This window comes from Sceloporus occidentalis, unplaced genomic scaffold (assembly GCF_023333645.1).
Source record: "Sceloporus occidentalis isolate IW3139 unplaced genomic scaffold, rSceOcc1.0.p SCAF_1, whole genome shotgun sequence".
NCBI classification, from domain to species: domain Eukaryota; kingdom Metazoa; phylum Chordata; class Lepidosauria; order Squamata; family Phrynosomatidae; genus Sceloporus; species Sceloporus occidentalis.
In genome coordinates, this window is record NW_028316981.1 from 85559179 (window position 1) to 85575130 (window position 15952).

Genomic DNA, 15952 nt, shown 5'->3' on the forward strand with positions numbered 1-15952 from the left:
AAAAAAAAAAACCCCAATGTCATTGATTTCAAAGTGTTTACTGTGAATAAGCTTGGATTCAAGCCTACCATTTTTTCTGGCAAATACTTACATCCTGTTTCAGTTAAGACTAGTTTCCAGTTAACTCCTTTTAATGATGTTTTGGGATTAAGATCATGACTGGGGAAGAGGTAGGGAAATTTGGATGAAGGAGTAGAAAATACTGTGTTACAAACGGAATGTGATTTATATGGCCTATAGGTGGTAATTCAAAAGCCTTATGGAAAGGAGGCAGCTGGTACTTGAAAACAAATGTAAAGTGCAATTTACTTACAAATCCTTTTTGATCCATGTGGGTAGCAATGGCTGAGAACGTCAATTCATTTCTGGACTTTGATCCAGTTAATTAGTCCCAACTAGAGTAGACCCATTCAGTTGTTGGGTGGCGAGTCAACGCATAACTAAATCAAGTTGATTCAGGGGTTCTAATCTGGTCAGGACTAACAATAGAATTTAAGTCTTATTGTAATATCTGAGGAAACTTATTGGGTTGTGAACCTTTGGCCCTAATAACTGTTATACATTATGTGTGTTGGACTTCTTCCTCCCATCTAGAAAAGACCAGAGTATCTTTTACACTGAGATAATTGTACATATGCAGTCATAAGTCTTATCAAGTCTCCATGAGACTTCAAAGAGCAGATATGCATTAGTTTGTATTTTTAAAAAAATTATGGGTTTCTTAAATTTGCAGTAGAAACCTAAACTAAAACAAAACAAGCTTCATTTATATACCGCTTCATATCGCCTAAGCAGTGCCTAAGCGGTTTACAACTGTAAGCTAATTTATTAACTGTAAGCTAACTGTAAGCTACTTATTAATCTCAGCTGGATAAACTGTCCTTAAGCAAAATGCATGAGGAGTTTTACTGTTTGTTCTGGGTTTTGTACTGCTAGAGTTGTAGTTTACCTGGACAACCATTACATCAACACCAACTCCTGAATGCAGTTTTCCAGAAAGCGGTGTGGTTGGTTCTTCTAGCACATAGAAAGCCAGCTGGCATCCTCAAGGAAGCTGGATTTGGCCAGTTGGTCATTCCTTGTTGATCCCTATTATACATAACAGGTCTGTAGGTTCTCTTATTCAAAGAGAATCCATGGCTAACCTCTCTTTTCATTATTGTTGGATTTCAGAGTACAATTTCTGCATTGCATTGGTCACCCAAAGTGAAAGATTTGGTTGTATCTGGTGATGAGAAGGGAATAGTAATTTGTTACTGGCATAACCGAAATGACAGCCAAGCGTTCTTTCCAGAGCCCAGAAACATATTCTGTCTCACTTGTTCGCCACATCATGAGAATTTGGTAGCCATTGGGTAAGTAATCCTAAGAAGGCAAGAAACTATAAGTCGACCTCATGTATAAGTTGAGGGTAAGTTTTGGGGGCAAATTCATGGATTTTGATATGACCTGTGGATAAGTCGAGGGTAAGACTTAGGGGCATATAGCAAAGGAACTAAAGGATGAAGCAAAGCAAAACAATGTCAAAGAATTTGCAACATTCCAGCAGACATAATTCTTTGTGCTTAGTCTTAAGGCTGTATGGATGAGAGAGTAGAGGGGGTCAGTGCTTCCAGGTCAGATTATACTCTTGCTTTTCACCAGGGATGGTTTCTTCTTTTAAATAAGAGTTAAGGTACAGTACTTACATTGACCCATGGATAAGTCAACTCATGTTTTTTGAGTCAATTTTTTGACCTAAATTTCTAGACTTATACATGAGTATATACAGTAGATGTTGCAAGCTGCACACCCACATGCTTACTTGGAAGTATGTGGACTTGGATACAGTAGCGCTGGTTTCTGAGTAGCTAGATGTAGATTAGAAATATTTTTGTTACAAAATTAGGAACAGAGATTACAATAGATAAATTGATATTTTTTCTGGACTAAATAGTTGCTGTTCTAGTCAGTTTTCACTACGATAAGTGAATGTAACAGGCCATGATGCAAGCTAATGGCTGTTTTGCTAGATGTGATCATCAGGCATCTAAAAGTAAAAGTTTGGCTGTATTTTGAATATTCCCTAACTCAGGGCATGAATATAGTGAGACATTATCTATTGGAGTAGTAGAGGAAAGAGTTGGAGGAAACAGGATCTTTGGAAAATAAGTAGGCAAATTGAGTTTGTAAGGAAGTGGAATTGATGCATAATTATGACAAATTAAAACTCCCAAGTTATGGATTTTCATTAACTATGGCCTGTGATGTTTAGAAGAAAGCAAATCAGCTAAAATCTTATTTGTTTGAGGAAATATTTGGCAAATATATGCCTCTTGAGAACTATAAATTGCTCTGAATCAGCCCTGCAATTAACTGGACAGGTGCTAATGCTCTGTTCTACAGAGGGATCTTGTCCCAGCCAGCAAGCACTGCATCCTACTGATTCCACAAGCAAACGTCAATACTGTATTTTAGTAGTATATACATTCACCTGAGAAAAATGAACTATTTATAGGGATTTGCACCATGTGGTGAACATCATAAATTGTTGGAGCTGAGGCTCTGGTTGATGGGTGAATAACATCCAGTGTTCTCCTGCACCCACAGGATGCTACAACCCCTGCTGCTAAATTTGCCAGGGTGGTAACTAAAAGAAAGAAAAAAGTATGTTCCCTATTTAAATTGAGATGTGTGCAGTTTTACCTGTTTTAAAAAAGTACATGCCTGATTTATGAATCAGAGACAGATTTCAAGAGACTTCTGAGAGAACAGTTCATAATGCAGCTTCTGAACAAGTTTTGTGTTTAATCAAGAATAATAAGGAGACCATAGGAACATTGGTTTTTTTAAAAATGTATTAATTAATTTAAAGGTGTGTTTGTGTTTGAAGCATTACCACCTTCAGTCATTATGTAGTAAAAATCCCTAACCAGTGAAAAGTTTCACAGTTTAAAGCTGTGGAGTAGTCCAAGTGAGAGATTATTAGAGCTACTTCAAGCTTCTTTCAGTGGTGGGGCACTCCAATTCCAACAGATTCCATCTTCAGAGGCCTCTAAAGGTATACCATGGCAATAGACAAACTAGGAGATCCTGGCAGCTGTGGTTTAACTGATGTGGGATGGGCACTATGCATGGCATCCCATTAGTGAAATGCCCTCATGTAAATGTGCCATTGGTCTGGAACAGATGGGCCAAAAGAAGCAGCTTCTATCCACTTTGAAGGCATGGTATTCAAACAACACATGCCTCCAATACGGCCCAACACCACACTCTGGTCCTTTAGACCTGAAGCAAAAGGTAGCTGGGACAATCTAGCTTCTGGTGGTGCAGGTTGGGGCCAATGGCCACAGCCCACTTTGGTTCTGGCCAGAGCAGACTCAGGCTGCTCCTTCCCATCCCTCTGCTCCTGTCCTTAGCCACACATACAGTATATTCCTTTTTGATGGGGTACAAGGGGCTATTCTCTCACCCTTTGTGTCTTGTCCAGAACCTCCCCTCCTACAGCTGTCAAGGGGCTGCAATTGCTTACTAGTATGGAGAAGGGAGGTAATTCAGATTATCAGGGTACAGCTGCTCTGGGCTCTAAGGGGAAAGAAAATGAGATTTCAGTCCATCCATGAGTGTCATGACCCCTCCAAAATAAAAACAGCTGCATCTTCATCATTTGAATTGCCTCCCAGCTCCTTTGTCTGCCACCAGTCAACATCAACAATTCCCCTTCCTGGGGCTTGTGAGCTGCCAGGGCAGGGGAGGATGCAGATTTATGTGGACCTTGGGCAATGTGTTCAATTCTTGACAATTGCATAACTTTCCCTGAAGTCTCCTGTATATGAAACTGGATATGTTTGTTAGTTTATAAAAATAAATACTTGATTGTACTGAAGGTAAGGGAGAGGTAACCTTTTTGTTTCTTTGTTCATAATCTGAGCTGAAAAAGCAGTACTTATTTTGAGATAACTGTTCACTGCCATTCTTAATTCTGAATGTTGTGTATTTCATCAATATTGGCAGGAACAACTATCTACATTTCTAAGCTTCTGTGTGTCACAAACTGATGGGATTTCAAGAAAGCAGATTCTTGTTATTGAGTAGCATCTGTTTTTCCACAGAAGTAGTATTTTCAGCTTTATATTTTATATAACATTTTCTGTTCTGGAAATAATTCCGGGCAGGCAGGAAAATATTCCAATCAGTTAGGCCAATGCACTCTTGATGTTAGTTAAAATGTATTTTATTCTTGTAGAAAATATTGCAACATGATACACTAAGATGTTTACTAAATGTCTTCCAGTTGCTATTGTCTTCTAGGAAACAGTGAAATGCTTTTAATCTGTACTTGCTGAAATGTAGACCTTTTATTTTAAGGTATAAAGATGGAATCGTGGTCATCATTGACATCAGCAGAAAAGGAGATGTTATTCATCGCCTGAGAGGTCATGATGATGAAATCCATTCTCTGGCATGGTGCCCTGTCCTTGGTGAGGAAGGCATAAGCAATCAGGAAGAAGCGTTCCAAGATACATACAAAGGTATGTGCATTGGTAGAGTAAAGGAATGATATGCACTTTTGTAATAAACCTCTTGCATGCATTTGTGGTTTTAAGGCAGCCCCCCAAAATATAGTACAGGTTGAGTATCTCTTATACGGAATTCCGAAATCTGAAATAATCCAAAATAGTCCGTGTGGGCGGCATAGGTAGTGAGACCTTTCCTTTCTGATGGTTCATACACAAGCTTTGTTTCATGCACAAAACTATTAAAAATATTATGTATAAAATTACCTTCAGGCTGTGTTTATAAGATGTGTATGAAATATAAATGAAGTTCATGTTTAGAATTGGGTCCCATCTCCAAGATGTTTAATCATGTATATGCAAATATTCCAAAATACCAAAAAAATATGAAATCCAAAGTGCTTTTGGTCCCAAGCATTTCAAATAAGGGAGATGCAACCGATAGCTTTCAACTAAAAGTAAAGAAGTGTCTTTGTTAATTTCATGCTTCTTTTGGAAGAGGAGACTACAACTGGAGGTGAATCAGAAGAAGCTGCTGGAACAAAGGGCTACTGCTTAGCTTCAGGAAGCAAAGATCAGACCATTCGTGTGTGGAACTGTACTAGAGGTAGAGGTAAGTCTAGAGAATTTTGATTTGTTTTTTCTTTGGTAATTCCTTTAGAATGTTTATGTTTTTCTCTGTGTTTGTTTCATCACTGAATTGTTTACAGACTAGTAGTGACAGATTGTAACTACCGTATATACTTGACTATAAGTCAACCTCATGTGTAAATCGAGGTCAACTTTTGGGGCAAAATTGTTGATTTTTATATGACCTGTGGATAAGTCAAGGGCCAGACTAAAGGAGGCAATCTGGCTGGGAAGAGACTGTGGCAGCAATCACTTTCCCAGCCTTTTCTCAGCCAGGTTGCCCTATCCAGAGGCAGCCCAGCTGGGAAGAGACTGCAGCAACAATCAGTTGCCTTCCTGATCGTCTTTCTGGCTTCTTCCAAGCTGGGTTGCCCTTTCCAGAGACAGCCCAGCTGGGAAGAGGCTCGGGGGCAACTGTATTGACCCATGTATAAGTTGGCCCAGGATTTTGGGTCAATTTTTTGACTTAAAATTTTTAACTTATACATGCCTATATACAGTGCACTAGAACCCCGAAGTGCACTTCACTGGTGATGGTGTCATCCAAGCCTAAGTGAATTAGGAAGGCAGAAAAATTATTTTGTTAACATTTGGAATAAACAACAAAACATACAATATGAATACTCGGCATATTCAATTTGAAGCAAATTTTGCTGATTTCATAGAATTAAGGAGCAGTGGTTATATGCCAGTACTTCAGCTACAAGGCTGTACGTTCGATCCCAGGCAAGGCTCCAGAGTCCTTCCATCAGCCTTCCATCAGCCTTCCATCGTTTTGTAGGTCGGTAAAATGAGTACCCAGCTTATTGGGGGCATTTAGTTTACACATTGTAAACCACTTAGGGAGTACTAGTTCACTGATAAACCGTATAGAAATGTACTTGCTATTGCTGTTGTGCAGATGATATATCTTTAAATGTAGAAATGTCTTTCATATTGCTTTTGAATTGGGAGTAAAAGTTTTAGGGAAGAATATTTTAGTATCATCTTTTCATCCCACCCACCACTCAAATGAGACTTCAGAAATTCTCTGAAATAGTACCTGGTTGTCAGACTAAAAGCACTTCCTGTCAAGTCTACTCAATCCTAAGAACTGGTAGCTTCTGTTATGAGACGTCAAGGGTGAGGAATTTGAACTGTAAAAACTCAAGTCAGAATAGTTCATAAAGGTGGGATACACACCACCAGAAAGAGGTGCCTCCCCGGCGCCTCTCTTTGCTCCGCAAGAGCGCCGTAGCAACCAAATTGTGTGGTGCTGCTGTGGAGCAAAAAAGGAGTGCCTGGAAGCGTTCTTTTTCCTGTTGCACTCTCCCTTATCCTGATGTCAGTGGAGCCTGACAATTTCTAATGTTGTGGACAAGTATTCTGTAATATTTTTTCTCCTATAGTGATAATGACTCTGAAGTTGCCCTTTTTGAAAAGAAGAGGTGGAGGTGTTGAACTAGCTGCAAAGGAACGTCTCTGGTTAACACTGCACTGGTCCCAAAATCAGCCCACAAAAATCTTTTCTAGCTGTTTTGGGTGAGTAGGCTCTGATTAATTTGACTGAATTCATGGCAGCAGTAATAGAAAAATTAGCATGCATTTTTGAGAATTATATCCTTGGCATTTCTTAATTTCTCTGTTTCTGGAGACTATTTTAAAAGGCAGCTTTTCTCATCCCTAGGTTGACTTCATGTACAAAACATTATGTTTAACTTGGTGTAATTCATTTTCCCCCAACCTTAAAAAAATAGCTTCCATGTAAACTGCCATTATAATTTTGTGTGAATGCGTTTGTATTCGTATCTTTTTATATCTTGCTGTTATTTATTTTATAGAGGTGAACTGCTGCAGTGGGATTTGATACAGCCTGGAAAACGGAAGTGGGAGCTTCTGGGGACATCATCTGATGGACAAAATCACTCCAGAATAGCATTCAATTTGTGTTCCTTGGAAGTAGAAGACAAGGAGCTACTTCTCTCAATTTCAATGGACAGAGATGTAAGAACCACATCACTTTTATAACTCTCCAAACGTATTTTATTTTGTAGTGTTCTACAGATGTTCCTCCCACTTTGCCATTACTAGGCATGCATCTTGTCTAGTGACCTCCTGTCTATTCTCTCCCCCCTCCCCCCTGCTCCATTCTCTAAATGCTGCTAATAATTCTGAGAGGTCTTTGGTGTATCAGATACTGTATGTCTTTAGAATTGTTTTGCCTTCTCCCATGTAATGTCATAGAGCTATCTGTATTTGGTGCCCCATAATTCACTTTGGCTGCATCCACACTTCAAGAATAATCTGGTTTGACCCTGCTTTAACTGCCATGGCTCCATGCTATGGAATGCTGGGAATGGTAGTTTGTTCTGGTACCAGAGTTCCATAGCATGGAGCCATGGTAGTTAAAATGAGGTCAAATCGGATTATTTCTGCAGTGCAGAGGCACCCTCCATCTCACCTTCCAGCCTCTTTTACTATTTCTTGATACTGTAAGATCTGTTCTACTCTAGCTGTTAGCTTCTCAAGTTTCAGGCAAACAAATACTTTGCTTGTGGGCCTTATATTTAGTTTTCCTGATTATCTGTCTCATATAATAAACTGTAATTTTTATAGAACAGGGACTTAATGATGTTTTCAGTTTGGAAATAAACACACAATGTTTCACTAGTATTTTCTGGAAATTCTGGAGTGTAGAGCCATTCTCTCAGCCTCAGGATAAGGCAGTGGCAAACCCCTCTGAACAAATCTTGCCAAGAAAACCCCATGATAGATTAGTCTTTGGGTCACCATAAGTTGGAAACTACTTGAAGGCACACAACAACAAACAACAAAGCCTCCAAATCACAACAGAGCTGCTAAGTCGCACATATAGCAGATACCTGTTTATCATTCTAATTCGTATTTGGAAACAATCTGCTTCTGGAGAGAGGCTTGGATAGTTTTCTCCCTAAACATGTTGTTAACTGCTGTGAAGTCAGCTTTGACTCATGTAGACTCTATGAGTGAGAGATCTCCTAGTCACTATGTCATTAACAGCCCTGCTCAAATTTTGCAAACTCGGGGCTCTGGCTTCCTTGATACTACATATCAATCTCTTTTGTATCTGTAGTTTTCATAAAGCTTCATCAGCATTTTTCTTCTATTGTTAGGTGAAGTGCTGGGACCTGTCAACTTTAAATTGTTGCTGGACAATGCCTTCTCTTGGCGGGTTTGTTTACAGCCTGGCCTTTTCCCTTGTGAATACAGGCTGTCTTGCTGTAGGAGTTGGGGATGGCATGCTCCGGGTGTGGAACACCTTGTCAATAAACAACTACTATGATTTGAAAACCTTCTGGCAGGGCATTAAATCCAAAGTTACAGCGGTATGTTTGCAGTCTGTTGCTTCACTTTTTCAGAGTGTTTAATTTGTTTTGATTTGATTCTGAATCATATGGTGCACATGCTTTCTGTTCAGTAGGCCCTTGGTATCTGCTGGGATTTGGTTCCAGGATCCCCCGTGGATACCAAAATCCATAGATGTTCAAACTTCTTTACATACAGTGGCATGGTAAAATGATGTCCCTTATATAAAATGGCAAAATCAAGGTTTGCTTTTTGAAATTTATATATTTTGAACTATTTTCAAGCTGTGGATCATTGCATTTGTGGATAAAAAGTCCATGGATAGGAAGGGCCAACTGCTTATGTTGTGGAATTGTGGCAAGAGAACACTGATTTCACTTGCCCATGAGATTGCTGTTGTAGTGAGGCTACAGATTGAATCCAAGTTACACTAATGGAAAACAAAATTCTGACAACTAGAAATAATTATTTTAAAAGTAATGAACAACAGCAATTTGAGGATAATATGGTAGTGCAGTGCAACAAGTTAAAGCATTCCTTGAAATGGCAAAATTGTTTTGAACTCTAACCTGGATTTGACGGAGAATGAACTCGTAAATCAATAAATTACTGGTAACTCTGATCTCTTGGTCATGATGGCTAAGATTTCAGTTTACACCAGCAAGGTCTTAGACTAGAAGAGTCTGGACCAAAAAATATTCTCCTCTAAGAGAATACAACTTTGTTTCTTTTAATTTGGAACTAGAATTTATAATATGGCCATTGTGTGCAAGAAGCTTTCCACAAGTGAGCCAGGTTGAGTATCTCTTATCGGAAATGTAGAATATTCCAAAATTGTTCACATGGGTGGCTGACAGTTATACTTTTTCTCTCTGATGCTTTAGTGTACACAAAGTTTGTTTCATGCACAAAATTATTTAAAATGTATACAATTACCTTCATGCTATGGGTGTAAGGTGTATATAAAACACATACTAATTTCATGTTTAGAATTTGGTCCCATCACCAAGATATATAATCTGTTTGGAAGTATTCAAAAATCCAAAATACTTCTGATTACAAGCATTTTGGATAAGGGCTACACAACCTGTATTCATTTGTATAGATGTTTGTTTTAGACTTTTCATTGAGACAAGTAATACTTTTGACACCACTAAATACTAGCTACATTTAGACCAGTGACTTAAAGCTATCATTTTTCTCATGTTTCTTTTGGCGGGCTACAGACCGCCGCTTTGCAGCGGTCTGCCGCCACCGCCACTTGCTCCGTGCGGGAGCCGTAGCAGTCACACCGTGCGGCTCCCGCGTGGAGCAAAAAAGGAGCTCCAAAATGGAGCTCCTTCTTGCGGCACCTCTGACGCATTCGTGACGTCATAGGCGCCGCGACACGTCTGGACGCTATGCGTCCGATACGTAAAGATGTTCATACAGGCGCCGCCATCTTGTACGTATTCTATACGTACTAGGGTTAGGGGGGTGCGGAAGCACCGCCCCTTCCTAACCCTAGTACGTATAGAATACGTACTAAATGGCAGTGTGTAACCCGCCATTGTTTCTGCCTATTTTACTGATTTAAAGTAAAATAGTCAGTTGCTTGAGATAGTCACAGTAGTCAGGAAGTCTTTATTTATTTTTCAAGATGGCAATGTGAATTAAAAAGATTGCTTTTTCATTTAAATATTTAACTTCTGGTAACTTGATAGCATATAAATTAATTCTGCCTTCCACAAAATATTGAAATGGCTATTTCTTTTTCTTTTCTTTGAAGTTGTCCTGGCACCCAACAAAGGAAGGCTCTTTAGCCTTTGGAACAGATGATGGGAAGGTTGGCATCTATGACACCTACTCTAACAAGTAAGATATGATTCTGATTTTATTAGTGAAAAGTTTGATCATAAGTGTGCTAACATGGAAATAATACAAGGCACTTTTAAATGTGCTTTCTAGAGACAGCCAGTAAATGGGTTGAGTTCTTACAGTGTCAGAGCAAGCTATATAGTGAATGGCTTAATATGTTAGCCTGATCATGGAAAAGTAGTCATGCAGAAGCTACTTGACTGTTTTAAGTTGTCCTGTTCTAGACACATTTCAAATTTTATTGGCTGTTTCCAGCAAAAAAAAAAAATCATTTTTCAACCAATCCTATCCTTGTTTCCTTCTTTTAAAAAATAGGAATGAAATCTGGAAGGGATTAGCAGACTTCCCCACCAAGCAACCAGTTTCAAAATGAACAAAAACTGAACTGTAGGAATTAAATAATAAGTCTTTTGTTCAAGTAAATTGAATGGTACAGTGAAAATAGAAACCTCCAAAGACTTGTTTGTTTGACTTGGGAAGGAAGACACTCCTGACTTCCAGAATGGCAACCTGTCATATGTTGTGTGCATTGGTATCTTACTTTAACTAGATAGGTTGGATTCTCCCCCCCCCCCCCTTCCATTTATCATGGAAAACTGAAGGATGGCAAAACAAGTTAGGCCCAAAACAGATGGGCCAAAAAAACATGGTGGGGCCACACTGGCGGCATTTGTACTGGGACTGTGGCAACCGCACATGCCCAGCCCCAATCTGGGTCACCACTGTGGTCCTGAACTGGGCTAAAAGGAGCAGATTTACTAATGAAAAAAGAAAAGAACAAGAAAAAAAGAGTGCTGATCAGACTGAGTACCTCAACCTTGGCATTAAACCTGACTATGAGGCCTGGGAAGCTGGCAGCCCCGCACAGGCTTCTAAGGGGCCTACGGAGGCCCCTTGAAGTCCCCGTGTGCGCTCTCGGGGCTGCCGGCTTCTCAGGCCTACGGAGGCCTGGGAAGTCAGCAGCCCCGTGCAGGCTTCTAAGGGGCCTCCAGAGGCCTCTTGAAGCTGGCGAGTGCGTGCACGGCTGGCTGCCGGCTTCTGAGGAAGAGGGGTAGCCTTATATGTTGAGTACGTATATCCTAAACTCCATATTTTTATTCAAAAAGTTGGGGGTTGTCTTATACGCCGGAAAATACGATAGGAAGATAGATAGCTGACCTAATGCCATGCTTCCAGTTTTTGTGTCCTCATCACAAAATTTGTGATTTGCAGGGTAAATCCAATGGGTTTTGTGCTAGCTGGGCACCACCATAGGTTGATCAGGGGGGAAAGCATTCTTTATGACTGTGTTCTTTAGTGATAAATGTAAGTAAGAGTATAGTTGTAGGAGGAAAGTTCTCTCTCAGTCAGCTAATAACATTAAATATTTAATACACCAACAGATCTGTCCAGCCACTGATGACATGTTATAACAAGATTTACAGTACTAAACACATCTAGTGCGTGCTAATAAAAAAAATCTGTAGACAAGTAACATAGGCACAAGGATAACATAAATGCGTCACTTGCATTAATACAATTAATGTTAACAGGTTTTAGTGCTCCCTTTTCCCCTTAAAATTTTAAGGCTGTATGGGAATATATGCCATCAATAATAATTCCCAGTGTTCCAGTAAACACATGATATTATTGCTTTCCTAATATGAATGTCTTCTGACAGGTCATATATGTCTTGTAATTGTGCTGGTCTGTAACTGTAATAAAAATTCTATTATATTCTGTATCTTTTAAAAGTGAAAGCTCTGGGCAAAAATTATCTTGAGAAACTACTAAACTATTATTGCTTGTATCAGGAATAAAATGTAGAAAATTCCACATATACTGTAAATAGGTTGTCTTGATCCTGAACTTAGAGTTGAGGAATGCAAAGGGATTATGAAAAATGCTACTGTTGTAGTTTCTTTCTGTTGGTTATCTCTGTGCTTACCTACTTTCCCACTTCCTTGTATTATTAATTTTTTAAAACTTCACTTGTTTTTTATATTAGGAAATTGAATAGCTAGATTTCTTCCTTTAGAAATGACACAGTTCTTTCCAATTATCCCTATTAGGCCTCCACAGATCTCCAGCACCTACCACAAGAAAACTGTATACACATTAGCCTGGGGACCTCCCATTCCTCCACTGTCTTTTGGTGAGTCTTGAGCATCTGTTTATGACAGCTGAAATAGTTTTCCAGAAGCTACAGTTCCATTGGTGCAAATCCTACAGATATGCTGTAGAGATAACATGATCCATCTCACCCACAAAGTTAAGAGAAAGCCTGTGAGTATTCCTCATATGCAGAGGACGTAATGTCCTTCAGATATGGAATAATACCTTTAATGTGACTGTCAAGAGCTGCCCACTTCATACAGTTTTGTAAATCAGTCCTCTATATTCAAACAATAAAACTTTTTTCTCAGTACTAGAGATATTAGCAGAAAAACATATGCAAGCAGATCTGCCATAATTCACCAATACAGGTTTAAAATTAACAATAGCCCATGCTAAGAGTTCACAGGCTCTACTAAGATTCATCCTTAAATCAGTTTGTGTCCCATCCTTCTTGGCCTTATCACAGACTCCCCCTTACACACTTTAATTTTTACCTCTACATTTCTTTTCCCATGAGAAGGCTTCCGAAAAATAGCATCCCACACACATCTGTGCATTCCTGAACCAAGCAATTATCTTCACTTTGAACCACCAGCAGGTTTTCCTCTAACACTATACCTCCCTCCCATTATTCCCCATATCCACAACGCATGTTATACAACTCTTAAAATAATACCATATAATGCTACATTAACAACAAATGAATACAATATATACACACAACTTAGGACAGACTCTACTAGTTTCTGATGTTGACTGTGATTCCACCACTACGTCATTCATTTCCTTCATACCAAAGCATCACACATGAAGAATAAGGAGCCTTTTTTGTTCTTGTTATGGACTGCCTGTTTCTGGGGTAATTTGCCAAAGGCTACTTCCTGGTGTTAGACAGAGCTCTTCTTGCTGCTTGCCTCTTTTTTTCAGGCCCCCTTCCTTTTCCCTCTTTCTTCCCATCTAGTGGGTTTACTCATGTAGGGATAAATAGCTTATGCCAGAGGTAGGTAGACTTGCAGGGAAGTTATAGACTGGGCCAAGTCCAAAGATAAGCAAGTTGTGCCTCTAAGGTATGTAAGTACATCACATAACTATGTATTTTTGTTCATTCGTCAAACAAGCAACTCACCTTCAACATAACATTATGGCTCACATAATTTAGTAAGCAATAATTATGGTAAAATGCAATAAAAATAGAAAATAATAAAATAAAACATAAATGCTTTAAACCAGCATGTATTCAAATAAACTAGCAGCCCTTCAGAGTCAACTGCAACTGGCAGCATTCTTCACCATTAGTTATAGTTTTTGTTGTTAGTAGCCATCAAGTTGATTTCATCTTCTGCAACTCTGTGAATGAGAGACTTCCAAGTCACACAAATAGCAACAGTCCAGCTCAAATCTTGCAAACTCTGACTGAAACTACACAAATAAAAATGCTAAACTCATTAAAAGTTCTTTTTTTTTTGTTGTACATCAAGGCTGCTTAACTTTTCTGGACATGCAGAATGTTTAAACATACAACACAGGAAGAATAAGGAGCCTTTTTTGTTCTTGTTATGGACTGCCTGCTTCTTACAACACAATAAGTTTTGAAACCACTCTGTTGTTTAATCATGAGCATTGGGGAGTTTCCAGTTGGCCACAAAGCTCCCCAACTGTTACATCATGAGATTTTTATCTTTAGCTGTGTTTTGCAAAGTTGCCTTAAGCCTCTAAAGCCATATTTCTTTCTAATAAAAATCAATTTTCACATCTAACTTAAATACCTTGTAAAGCTTATTGTTACACTTTTTGCTGCCAGTTGTGTCAGAGGTGCACCCTTTTTTAAAAATAACTGCTAGCATGCTTTATTATTTTTCAGGAGGAGATGGTGACAGGCCTTCTGTAACCTTGTATAGCTGTGCAGGAGAAGGAATTGTCTTCCAGCACAACCCTTGGAAACTTAGTGGAGAAGCTCATGACATCAACAAACTAATCCGAGAAACCAATTCATTCAAAGTGAGTATGATTGTGTAGACTATGGATTAAAGTTATATGTATTTCTCAATCCATATATCTTTGCAGTTGTGGTACTGAAGCCTCTTTGACACTGATAGATTGAACTGGTATGATGGGTACAGAATGTTTAGCCGCACAGGCCACTGGACTATTTGCAGTGGACTTTCTAAGGAAATGAAAAGCTATTGGTTTGATTGGGATTAAAATTTTCAACCGAGGCTATAAAGAGAGTCTAGAAGGTTGGGAAGCTGAAAGATATGGAGCCTAGAGAGGGCTGCTCAAAAAGGTCACTAAGGCTGTATCTGCACTGCAGAAATAATGCAGTTTGTCACCACTTTAATGGTCATGGCTCAGTGTTATGGAAACCTGGGATATGCAGTTTGTTTTGGCACTAGAGCCCTCTGACAGAGATGGCTAGGCTTCTCACAAAACTACAAATGCCAGAATTCCATAGTACTGAGCCATGGCAGTTAAAGTGGTGTCAAACTGCACTATTGAAGCAGCCTTTGAAGCAGAAACTGAGAAAAGGATGGGGCTTCTAAAGAAGCTTCACAGTGTGAAGTCGAAGGTTTTCATGGCCAGCATCCATAGTATTTTGTAGGTTTTCGGGCTATGTGGCCATGTTCTAGAAGATTTTATTCCTGACGTTTCGCCAGCATCTGTGACTGGCATCTTCAGAGACGATGCCAGCCACAGATGCTGGCGAAACGTCAGGAATAAACTCTTCTAGAACATGGCCACATAGTCTGAAAAACCCACAAAAAAGTAAGCTTCACAATGTTTAAGGTTAGGATTAGGAGCATACAATGAGGGAAAGTAGAGCAGGATGCTGGGCAAAATGATTTAAAGGTGAGTTAGCTGGCAAGCTTTCCACAAACAATTTGTGGACTACTGTGGAAAGAAGAATGCTAGACTAGGTAGTACTCTGATCTGATCCAACATGTCTCTTCATATTCATATGGAATGGTTTATTTTTAAAAAAGTGGGACATAGTAAGTAGTGTCCTGGAATCCAGAAATTTAAGAAAACAATGTGTTGAATTATGGAGCTGAAGAACAATATGACTTTCCGATTTGCAACCTTCCTGTGTTTTTTCTTCCTGAAGAAAATCCATTAAGGAAAAAATAGCAACACAGTGCTTTGAACTGTGAGTGGTTGCAGTCCTGGAGGCCAGAACTATTAGTCTGATAGTGTTTGTCTGCTTGCTTTCAGCACAAATTACCAGCACATACAGAGATCAGCTGGAAACCAGACGGCAGTATTTTGGCTGTTGGTAATGAAGATGGGTATGTGCTAAAATTTAACCTGGTTCTAACTTGACATTTACAGTATACAGAGGTTTAGGATCAACGTAATGAGAATAGTATGTGGCTTCTTAAAACTTTCTTCCTGGTATCTATCTATCTATCTATCTATCTATCTGTCTGTCTGTCTGTCTGTCTGTCTATCTATCTATCTATGCATGCTCTTCAGTTATATTACCATTCTGAAAAGAGAAATGTTTCATGGTCATATAACAGCAGCAGATAGTTTTAGTAGGTAACGGAGTG

The 15952-nt window shown here is 39.2% G+C and overlaps 1 protein-coding gene across 2 annotated transcripts in view; it reads left to right on the forward strand.

The window, feature by feature from the left end:
• The window catches only part of GEMIN5 (gem nuclear organelle associated protein 5), a 45283-nt gene that overhangs the window by 2317 nt on the left and 27014 nt on the right, over positions 1 to 15952 (forward strand). For both annotated transcript variants that reach the window (XM_089527886.1, XM_089527896.1), the window contains exons 3-12: positions 1174 to 1355; positions 4348 to 4511; positions 4996 to 5109; positions 6515 to 6647; positions 6947 to 7109; positions 8258 to 8470; positions 10219 to 10304; positions 12359 to 12441; positions 14266 to 14402; positions 15615 to 15688. In XM_089527886.1, coding sequence (XP_089384012.1) covers positions 1174 to 1355; positions 4348 to 4511; positions 4996 to 5109; positions 6515 to 6647; positions 6947 to 7109; positions 8258 to 8470; positions 10219 to 10304; positions 12359 to 12441; positions 14266 to 14402; positions 15615 to 15688 — 1349 coding nt within the window. The remainder of the gene's footprint in view (positions 1 to 1173; positions 1356 to 4347; positions 4512 to 4995; positions 5110 to 6514; positions 6648 to 6946; positions 7110 to 8257; positions 8471 to 10218; positions 10305 to 12358; positions 12442 to 14265; positions 14403 to 15614; positions 15689 to 15952) is intronic.